The 11,077-nt window shown below is 47.3% G+C and overlaps 1 protein-coding gene across 1 annotated transcript; it reads left to right on the forward strand.

Moving 5' to 3' along the window:
• The first annotated feature begins 3,033 nt into the window (after window positions 1-3,033).
• On the forward strand, window positions 3,034-6,682 carry LOC117862888 (uncharacterized). The gene is made up of 3 exons (XM_034746438.2): window positions 3,034-4,182; window positions 4,788-4,928; window positions 5,779-6,682. The coding sequence occupies exons 1-3, from the start codon at window positions 3,569-3,571 to the stop codon at window positions 6,440-6,442; spliced, it is 1,419 nt and encodes a 472-aa protein (XP_034602329.1). The 5' UTR covers window positions 3,034-3,568; the 3' UTR covers window positions 6,443-6,682.
• The last annotated feature ends 4,395 nt before the right edge of the window (window positions 6,683-11,077 follow it).

Genomic DNA, 11,077 nt, shown 5'->3' on the forward strand with positions numbered 1-11,077 from the left:
AATCCCAAACTGTGGTAACAAGGGGGGAGACCAGTGGGGACTGCAGTTGAGAAGAGAGCTAGAGAGAGGGAACCCTAGCTAGCTAACTGGCACAATGTGCAGTTGTCAGTAGAAAAGAAACATAGCGCGCGCGCATCAAAAAATACTCGATGAGTGTGGTTAAGTGACAAGACTCTTTGTCTTGACTCAACTCCAAGGTGCTAAGTCAAACTGATCAGATAATAAGTTCGTATAGTTTCTTAATTAGTCTACGAAGCTATACAAGTAATGCCTATACGTGTGGAATAGATTCCGCAGAAAGGTAAAGAGATTAGAATGAAGAGAGACGCAGGTTGAATATGGTTTGACCAGTATTACGCCACGATGTAGCCGCTAACAGCATCCACACATGCAAGTTTTTTTCGTTCTTATTTTTAAATAACTTATGCACTCGAGCATGCTAGATGTTTAATGTTTTCATAATACTGTGGATGATCGATTAGCGCTAGTCAGTTCCATCAAAGTGGAGTTGATCACAAACAATTGTCCAGGAAACACATTATGAATACTTTTGGGAGGAGAACACATGATATTAAGTCCTTTAATTACCTAATATTGCAAAAATGAAGTCATCTACCATCATGTATGGCAAACACACCAAAAATCACCTAAACAAGGAGCCAAGAGGCGCATCAAAATATCTGACTTAAATGTACATTTTATGTTCCCACAGTATTAGTACAAAAAGTGCGTGAATAAGACATGCAAATTTGGAATAAACATGCATGCTAGCAAGAAAATTGAAGGGCAAATAAAAATTAACAAGATTAGCACAGGATTACATTTGAAAGACACTGTTCCCGTATCTCTAAACCAGGACCATGTTGTATGCAGGGTTGATTGGAATCAGCTAGATCAACTGATCATGAACGAACTACCATTTCAACTATAGCTGGACAACAATACTGGAATCACAAAAAGGAGTATATATATTTCTATTAAGTAGTAGGTGTCCATATATTATTCAAACGTATACACGACTGCGATGACGAACGATTGCATGCTGGGTTTTTAAAGCTGAATCGGCATCAGCGACGGCTGCTGAATTAATACTATCAGTTGCAGGAGAAGAGATAACATCGAGCCCTATCACCCGAAGCATGTCCTTTGCGCCGAAAACGCCTTCAAATACGGGGGCCAGGATCTTCTGCGCGGTGAACCGGCATGCACAGGATAGGGTTACAAGGTTCTGGGCGCATGAGATCCGCCCTCATGGATGTCGTTGGATTCAAAGAAACTTCCACCAGAAAGCAACTGCCCTTTGTTTAATCCCCATGGCAGCGTCACCTTCGAGAACCACTTGCCCTAGATGCATAAGCAATTGCAGAGCAGCAAGAGCTATCCGATCCTGTGAAAATCCTGGATTATTGATCAATTCCAACTGACCATTTTATGTCACGAAATCTATGTGCTTGATCACACGGTGAGATATGCGTGTCGCGAGTTGCTTAGGCAAAGGAATTTGTACACGCTTGATTGTTTGGATTATTGTTGCCATTCGTGTTGTTTACGTGCGTCATTGAACGTAAAATACTTCCTTGGTGTACTAAAATATAAGCTCATGTGGCGCATACATCTTCTTGTCTATTAGTCTCTGATGAGCTATTACAGTCATTTTCCACCTCATTGGCTGGTCAGATTTGTTAATTTTTCCATTCCAGATAGTTTATCATATGGCATCAAGATAGCTAGCTTTGAGATTAATGTGGATACTAGAGATGCAGTTCTCCATCTGCTGATGCCTGCAGGCCGGCCACATCTTATTTTTCTGCAAGCAACAATGCAATCATCACGTTGTTGCTAGCTATGCTGTGTTTCACAACGAGCACGTTCATACACGTACCTGATCTCAAACGATAAGAAGATAGAGATGATAAAGTTAAATATGAGAGATATTCAGCATATTTTTAAGAAAAAACATATCATCCCACCTTTTCGAATCTGCCAATATCTCCAAAGCTGGAATATATGGTTTTCATAGAACGAAGTTTCTGCAACTAGGACACAGACGGAGAAAACCCTAGCTACGATCCGGCTGTTGTGTGTTGCTGATCGATTTGGGGCGGCATTACAATTATTCACGAGCAATCATCGCGAGAAGAACACACACACACACACACCAGCAATTGCCAATTTGCCATGGTACAAGCGCACAATGCAACCCACCCTGTTCGCCAGCGTGGCCTCGCCGCATAGAAGACAAATTCATGCCATTTCAGATCATAGTACTTGGGGCACACATGCATGCGCTTGTGCGTGTCCTGTGGTGAAACGACCAAAAGTACACACAACTATGCGCCGCACTGTAGCCGCCGCATATGGCAGCTCGCATACGCATTTCCATCGTCGGCCAATGCAACAATATTAACTCCCCCCGGCCCGGCCCCTGATGATGATGATACGCACAAAAACTATAAAATATTGGACTATATATACATCTATAATGTACATGAATTTACGCTGCTTATACATATATAAATGTTTTACTGAGATATGTAGTGCTACAGGGGCACGGAACCACGGAAATATGATGTGAATTCTTGTGTGCAGAGCGATCAGGTCGCCATGAAGAAGGCCTGAGAAGTGCAAGCAGGGTTGCGTGTCCGGCCTCGGTCATTCCGTCCGTCAGTGGGTCAAGAAGAGGGGACGACGCCAGGCTCACAGGCAGACGTCCGGCGAGGGGCAGGGACCGGGTCGGCTCCTGTTTTTTCACCGCCGTGCACGGGCGCGGCGCGGCCCCGTGGTTTGTTTTTACCAGGCGACAGGCGCCCGCCGCGGCCATGCCGCCTTGCGTATGGAGGTGGCACACCGGCCGGGCGCGGCCTCCCCCACCTCCCCGGCCCTGGAAAAGGTCAGCCTCCATCCGTCCGTCGACGGTCAATCGTCCGTCAGCAGGAGGGCCAGCATAGGCATATGCATGCACACAACACATCGCCAGAAGGAAACAATACAAAAACCACACAACCCATCACTCTCTCCCTCCTGTCCCTCTCTTGATCTCCTCTCCCTCTCTCTCTCTCTCATCTGCCCTCACATACTTCTTTATTGTCCTCTCTTGGAAGCCAACTCAAGTTACCCATCTCTCCCTCTCATTGCATCCCTCCTCTCCTGTTGCTTGCTTGGTGTAAAGAAAAGATAGCTCGCTTTCCACAGCCCATCTCTCACATCCTGCTTCCCCTCCACCCTACCTCCTTTTCTGCCCCCACAAAAGCAAAAAAACAAGTTTGCTTGCTTGCTTGTTAGCTACCTCCAAGCAGCAGATCGACCCAAACTGCACCTTCAACAGATCACTGTCCTGCCCTAGCCCCTTTCTTCTTCGTCCCAACACATGCAAAGCCTGAAGGCTACTGCCTGAGAGCATCACGCGGCTCCTTGCTAGCCAGCAGCGCAGCTAGCTAGCCCCCTGGTGCCAGTTGATTGGAAGGGAGAGGAGGAGGAGAATTATTGGGAGCGGTTGGTAGCAGCAGCTTGCATCCACTATAGAGCCTGCGAGGGATCGGCAAAGGGCGCCCTAGCTGCCGCTACAGCCATGTGCGACTACTTCCTTCAGAGGATGGAGGGCGACCAGGCCGGCGGGGACCTCACCGACATCGTCCGCGCCGGCGGGGCCATGCCGGGCAGCGCCGAGGTGCCGTCCACGGCCGCCGAGTGGCAGCTCCAGGGGGAGCCGACGATGCTCTTCCCGCCGCCGCCGTCGTCATCGGACGGCTGCGCCGGGGGTGCCGGCGGCGGCGCCGACGTCTTCGGCGACCCTTTCGCCGGCCTCGGGGACCCGTTCAGCAGCGACTACGCATCGGGCGCCGACTTCCTGGACGCCATGCCCGACGCGATGGCCAAGGTCGGCTTCGACACGGCTGTCGGCGGCAGCGGAGGAGGGGGAGGAGGCGGAGGCCAACTGATGGACATGAGCCGGAAGCCTTTCTTGCCGCGGGGGTTGCAGCAGATGCCGGCGGTCGGCGTGCTGGCTCCGAGGGTGCTGCCATCGCCGCTGTCGCCGAGGGCGATACGGCCGTACCCGGCGTTAGCCGGCGACATGGTGAAGCTCGGCATCACAGCCGGGCAGGTGGCCGGGTGCGCCATCGACGCCGCCGTTGTCGGCATGCAGATGTCGTCGCCTCGCGCCGCGGGCGGGATCAAGCGCAGGTTGGGGCAGATCCGCGTGTGGATCCAACATCTGCTTTGTTTGCATCTTGCATGTTACAAATACGAACATGTACGACCGGCGTGTTTGCTAGCTCGTGATTCTTAGGGAAAGTTCTGCGATCTCTTTTCATGTGTTCCTTCTGCTTTGTCCTCCTTTTGTGCTAGTAGCTCTCTCTGCACTGCACCTCCAAGGAAAGGTAAGAAAAGAGGGAGGATTCCAAGGATTCCTCGGGCTGTGCCAGGGATTGGAAAGATCGTAAGTGTTGCCTACAGCTCGAAATTTTAGGCGTGAGGGTCATCATGAACACATGGTGTGATCGGTGGGAATATTTCTGAATCGGCAAACGATGCCTACACATAGGGTTATGTGCATCTAGACCTAGCTGGTCTTCTCCCCGGAAAGGCCGGCTTTTGTTGAGTTTTGAAAAGTGATCTGTGAAACCCTAGTAATAAGCTTCAATTAGTTGCGAAATTTTTGAGAAGACGACTACTTAGCTTGTCTCAAAAGATTATGCAGTATTTGCACTTGAGGTTCTGTAAATTAATCATGCGATTACTGCTGTTTTACCAAATGTTAACTTGCTAATAAAGATTCATGTGTGCAGGAAGAACCAAGCAAGGAAGGTGGTATGCATTCCGGCGCCGACAGCGGCAGGGGGGAGACCCACCGGGGAGGTGGTTCCTTCTGATCTCTGGGCGTGGAGGAAGTACGGCCAGAAGCCTATCAAGGGATCTCCCTATCCAAGGTATGTGCTTCACACATCCGCTAATTATAGTTGGGTTTATGTTTCAAGAGAAAATGGTTCGTGTGGAACAATTAAACTTAAGGTGAACAATGTGTTGGTGATAAATTGAGGATAGATGGAGCATATACGAACTGATAAGAGTAAACAAAACTATCTTCTGCATGTTCTATAATTATACAATTCTCAGCTCCATGATTCTTTGTGTCTGCATCATCGATGCGGTTTGAATTAATTAGCTGAAAGCTAATTTAATACTTATACCTGGCTACTGGGTAGCAAGGCGTATTGGCATGCTTCTAATTCTCGTATCCAACTAGTTTTATCCCTCTATGATACAATGGCATTTTTTGGGTTGCACATCGACGTAACAGATACGGATACTTTATTAGCAAGATACAAGTATTTTTATACATAAAGTATGTTTGGGGATAATGTACCGATCCATATTCCAAGGCATACACACTATCAATATAATTGTTCATATTTTTTTCAGATTTAGTTCTCTTCTATGCCAAGTTTATGTTGCACACTACACCAGCTGGATCAATTTTTAAGCTCTCTTGTACAGTTTTTATATACATGTGATATGTCAGCTATATTGTCTAGATTAATGTGGAAAATGTAACTGCTGGAACAAACTTTTTTGGTAAAATCATAGCAAATATGATAATGATTTTCAAACGCTATAAATTAATAAAAACCATAGCTGTATCGGCACATAAGTACATATATGAAGCGCAAACTTTATCTTTCGAACGCTGGTTGCAATATCACAGCAAGTGATGAAAAGGTACATGCTTGCTTGCTGATAAAAATGCTTTTGTCCATTATTGGAATGGACGATATTCAGGGGGTACTACAGATGCAGCAGCTCAAAAGGATGCTCAGCACGGAAGCAAGTGGAGCGCAGTCGGAATGACCCCAACATGCTGGTCATCACCTACACCTCCGAGCACAACCATCCATGGCCGACTCAGCGCAACGCGCTGGCCGGGTCAACCCGTAATCACCACGGCAAGAACAGCAGCGGCAGCAGCTCAGGTTCCAAGAGCTCGCAGAACGAGAAGCAACAGCAACCAAACGTCAAGGAAGAGCCCAAGGATCCGGCCACGACGACGACCACCAGCACGATCACCACCACGACCAGTACCTCTCCGGTAGCGGCTGTGAAGGAGGAGGCGTTGGCAGGATCGTCAGAAGCGTTGGGGAGAGTCATGGATGCAGCGGTCGTAGACCACAATATCGAACTCATGGACCAAGTGTTCAGCGAGAGCTACAAGCCGATGATACCGGAGGCCGGTCACTCCGACGACTTCTTCTCCGACCTCGCGGAGCTGGAGTCAGATCCCATGAGCCTGATCTTCTCCAAGGAGTACATGGAAGCAAAGCCAAGCGGTGGCGGTGATCGTGCCCAGGAGAAAGCAATAACCAAGGACTTGGATCCATTCGACATGCTGGATTGGTCCACTACCTCTTCGGCAGCAAGCTCATTTGAGCAAGGAAAGAGAGGTTAATAAAAAAAACACCGTGTACCCTTGGCATATGTGCACACATCATATACATTGGATGAGCATCAGCTAATAACCTGAAATTAAGATTACCACAAGGTCAGCAAGGAAAGATGAGAGGTTTTTTTTTTCACTTTTCTCTTCCTCTTTGGGTCGTTCTTTGTGTCCTTATTATCATTGTGTGAGAGAGATTGGAATTTTTGTTCAAGGTTTAGATATGAACCTTGTTTTAAAAGGTTTGTGTCAGCTTGATGTGCTGTACTTATGCATATGAGATGAGCTAGTAGCTGGTAGCGCTGAGGATCCTGGATCCTCGCTCGCGCACGCTAAGCTCCATTGATCTGCTGCAGGTGTTTATGGTTATCTGACATTCTATGTGCTCGAAGAAGATATGACATAAAAAATTGGAGAGATTGGGGAGCTTGGGCCAGGGGTGTGTGTGTGTGCGCGTGTGAATGTGATAGACGAAGGAAATGGGGAATAGAAGAAGAGACCCACATCCTTGAAGGTGATGTGACAGAAAGCAGAGGCAGGGGCGCCCGTTGCAACGGAAGATGTTGTGTTACAATAGCTGGCCGCTCGGGCCACTCCTTGCTTTTGCATGCCGCGCTGGGGCCTGGGAGCCTAAGTTGGATTCTCTGGACGGTACATGTTTTTGTCCGTGCGCCAAGGAAAATGCATGCACGAACTTTTACCTGTTCCTCTCCTCCAGCAGTGTGACCAGCCACAGCCGCTGCTTATTACGTACACTTGCCTATTTGGCAAGTGTACGTGCCGCCCCTGTGCATTAGTACATGCGATATACAGCACGCTGGTCTATTTGGCAAGTGTACGTGCCGCCCTAGCAAGCCAGCTCGATCTGCTGTAGTATTGCCTGACAGCAAGTGGTGAAGCAGCATGTGTATCCGGCCGGTACGGTACAACGTTCGGTAAATACGTGGCGCGTACGTATGCTAGCTTCCAATTTGGACCCACCTGCTGGGAGAGAGTATGTAGGGACAGTGGCTCTGCGTACGTACATACCCTGCTCTCGCTCGTCTCATGGCGCCGGGCTGATGTACGTACGCGTACAACAATAATGCGGTCAAGGAGTAACGCATGCGTGCGTGAGTCGGTGTGAGTGAGTGCCCCTCTGCCGTTGCTGCAGGGATGGCCACGTGCACGTGTCTTACGGCGCGGACAGATGTAACATCGTGTCAAACGACACGTAACTGTAAATTTGTCAGTGGTGGGCTGTGCACCATGATTACATTTTGTGATACATATACGTGCATCCATCAACGAACACCCGGCCAGCCGGCTGTCCCAAAAGTAACGCACTTTTCCGGCCGGACAATGTACACTGTTTTTTTTCCTTCTTCTTACATGAAAAAGAGAAAAAAAAATGTAGCGTGATGAGCGAGGTAATGACAGGTCGACGAGAGAATCGCAATTGATCCGGGCGTTGTGGCTGCGGGCTGCTGATTGCATTGGCGGGTGATAAACCGGCTATCAGTTGGGCATGCATTATCCTAAGCAACCGTTACAGACTGCAAAGCTGCCTGCCGCCTCGCCCGCAAGGTCGTCGTCGGTGGCGTGGCGCTCCCCGAGCGAGTTCGTGCGTTGCACGCGCGGGTGCGGCCGGCCTGGCGACTTGCGACGTGAGCGATCGGGCAACGGCGCACGCAAACCGAGCTATCGCGCACGCAGGCCGGCCGTGTGGGGGCCGTACGCGGAGCTCCTGTGCCGTGCGATGGGCACAGCGGCCACGACGACGACGACTGAGGAAGAAGAGATTGGGTCGTGATGCGCCCAATAATTAGGCATTCAAGCGCTGGGGCAGACCTGTCCGGGCGTCGGATAAGCAACTGCTACTATAGCGAGCCACACGGATCACCGAGGGGGTCAGGTCACGCGTGCGTGCGTGCGTGCCACTATTGCCTTATTGGGAGCGCGCCAGGGGAGACGACCCCCGATGGATTGGCGCCGGGAATTGAATGCGAGTCCAAGGAAGGAGCCCTGTACCGGCACATTTGGATGTTCGGATCAGAGGGTGGTGGTGGTGCATGCATGCGATGCAGGGGTTGTTGCAGCGTGCCTTTCACTGGTAAATACCCCTGCGACGTGCTTAAACGCAGGTGCTGTGCCGTGGGAGCCCACCGCAGGGGGGGTGGCAGATGGCAGAGGCATTTCTCCGGACATCCTTTGACGATCGGTCAGTCAGTGAGCACAATTACCTTGTCCTCATCTCAAAAGGGTTTGTTTAAAAAGAAAGGAGGATCCGAAAACGAAAATGCATGTGAGCACAATTACCCTGCTGGGCCAATCAATAAAGGTGAGCAGCTAACAAACAGCCCTGCTTGCTTGATTTGCTTTGGGCCCCTCCAAAGCCCAGCTGAGCTGGAACCCCAATGTTGGGCCTCGCTTTGCTTTTAGCAAGGGCCTGTTTGGCAGAGCTCCACGCAGCTTCAGATCCAAAAAACGGTAGCTCCACTACAAAGCAGCTCCAGCGTGGATCTATGTTCTCACTGTGGAGCTGAGCAAAAGTGTTTGGCTGAGACAACAGCTCCAAATCCAGAAACAGAGTTTTTGGTTGGATTGTCCACTAATGCCCTTGGTGTTTTCTATTTTTTCTTCTCATTTTTTTCTGCTTATAAGAAATAAATGTAAATGTGAGAAAACAGTTATGCGCCAATTACCGATTTGTTGTCAACTGTGTCGTTTAGGTGGTTGTCGGCTTATATAAAGTTTCTGAGTGAATTTATGTTCGGCGTGGTAGCTACTGATTGGGTGTTTTCCCATTTTTTTCTTCTCATTTTTTCTAATTACAGGCGAGGTAAGCAATAGTGATCATCCTGCTGTCATATCTGGCTGTTAAATCCATAGACCGATAAAAGATCGGACAAAAGCCCAGTCATTTTCCCAAGCAGTTGATTCATTGTTCATACATAAATTAATTATTCATACATAAATAATTGTCCATACACTTTTTTTGTTTTTTTCCACCACTCGGCGTCCATATTGATAGTTCCCTTCTCCCAGTTCCAACCAGTACCAGTTTGCTTTCTCATTAATTTTTTCCATGCAGACAAATCAACCCTCAACTTATCCCACTTGTTCTTAAGTCGACTTTTTTTCAACATGATACCGGTACTTTGAAAAAACCTTTCTTTCACCTCGGAATATCCCACATTGTTCAAATGAGTGTTTGGTCGATTTTCTTTTCTAACTTGTTCAACGAATAACTTGCAACCAATGGTGGTATAGCCATCATTCCAATCCATATGATCACCCTATTAATGATTTCCCCAAAATATTGTTCAAATTCCAACTGTATTATACAACAGCTCCACTACAATGGAAGAAAAATATACCTCATCATCCCTTGCTCTTTTGTTAGCTGATGCAGCACGCCTCCTAACTTGCGCAATCGGCGTAGAAGATGCCTACGACGCCATCAGGAACTCATTGCCGATCACCGCGTCCTACATGCCATTTGCTAATAATCCAATTAGTATAGCCTATCAGAAGATGCTGTTAGCTGCAAGTTTCAATAGTGAACATGAACTCGTTTCACCACTAAATACCAAAGAATAAACAGGAACTCGTTTTGCAGCAGGTTTTTCATATATAACATTTTTTCCTGCAAGAGAGCATAGCATGATGAAATAATGTGATAATGATAAATTCCCTTCCAATACACTTCGATACATTTAGAGACAAAAGGTGCACTTGTGAACTAAGAATAGAGTTTGCCCAAGAAACTTTAGCTTCATCATGTAATCATTTCCTCTGTGACATCAATTTTTTTTAAAGTTTTGCAGACGAATGCAGCATTTTAGAGGATATAATATTTCATCTAGAAAAAAATTTAAATCATTGCTTTTGTGATTTTTCATGTTGTTTCTCGACTTAACACGTGTAAAATCAAACTATACTCCCCAGAGATGACAGTAACTAAACATCGTTAATCATGAAGCAGTGACGAGCATGCAAAAAGATTTCTGTCAAAAGAACAAAAGGCACCATTTTACAACATTACCTACTCATTATCACATAAGCACAACAATTTTCTTAAAAGCAAAGAAAGCTTCCAAACAAGTTAAGTAACATGATAATTATGAAGCCAGGGGTAACCCAGAGTGGTTTGCAAAGGAAGAGAAGGTTGAGGAGAAGGAAGAAAGTGCAGATGTAAGATCACTGTTCTGTGCCCCGATTCCCATTTGTTTTGCAACATTTCTATTCCCTATCATGATGAAGATCTCGTGCAACTCTTTTTTTTAGAATATCGTAATGAGGGATATGCAACTTTCAATGCTCTGATGCCATCTAACCTGAATGCCATCTTTATATCACTATCCCAATTCTTCTGTATCGTTTTGGTTCCTTTGGATGCTGAGGTAAATTCAGAGACATAACTATGTTGAATATATATTTGCAGGACATGGGCTTCAACCTCTTCGACTGAGCTGTGCAGTCATCAGAGTCCCCTTTTGGGTGGAAAAATAGTTGTGATGTTTGGATTCTAGCCTTATTTCATGTTGGTGGAATGACTGCTAGGTAGTAATTCAGCTGTAACTTGCTATCCTGGCTTGTGTTTTTACTGGTGAACCAGAGTTTTTCTATCAAATATATTATCCTGGCTGGTGTTTTTACTGAGAC

This window comes from Setaria viridis, chromosome 7, assembly GCF_005286985.2.
Source record: "Setaria viridis chromosome 7, Setaria_viridis_v4.0, whole genome shotgun sequence".
Taxonomy (NCBI): domain Eukaryota; kingdom Viridiplantae; phylum Streptophyta; class Magnoliopsida; order Poales; family Poaceae; genus Setaria; species Setaria viridis.

Coding starts and splice junctions, on each gene's coding strand:
- LOC117862888 (XM_034746438.2), top strand. CDS start 3,569: ATGTGCGACTACTTCCTTCAGAGGATGGAGGGCGACCAGGCCGGCGGG. Junction 4,183..4,787: donor GCGGGCGGGATCAAGCGCAG/GTTGGGGCAGAT, acceptor TCATGTGTGCAG/GAAGAACCAAGCAAGGAAGG. Junction 4,929..5,778: donor AAGGGATCTCCCTATCCAAG/GTATGTGCTTCA, acceptor GACGATATTCAG/GGGGTACTACAGATGCAGCA.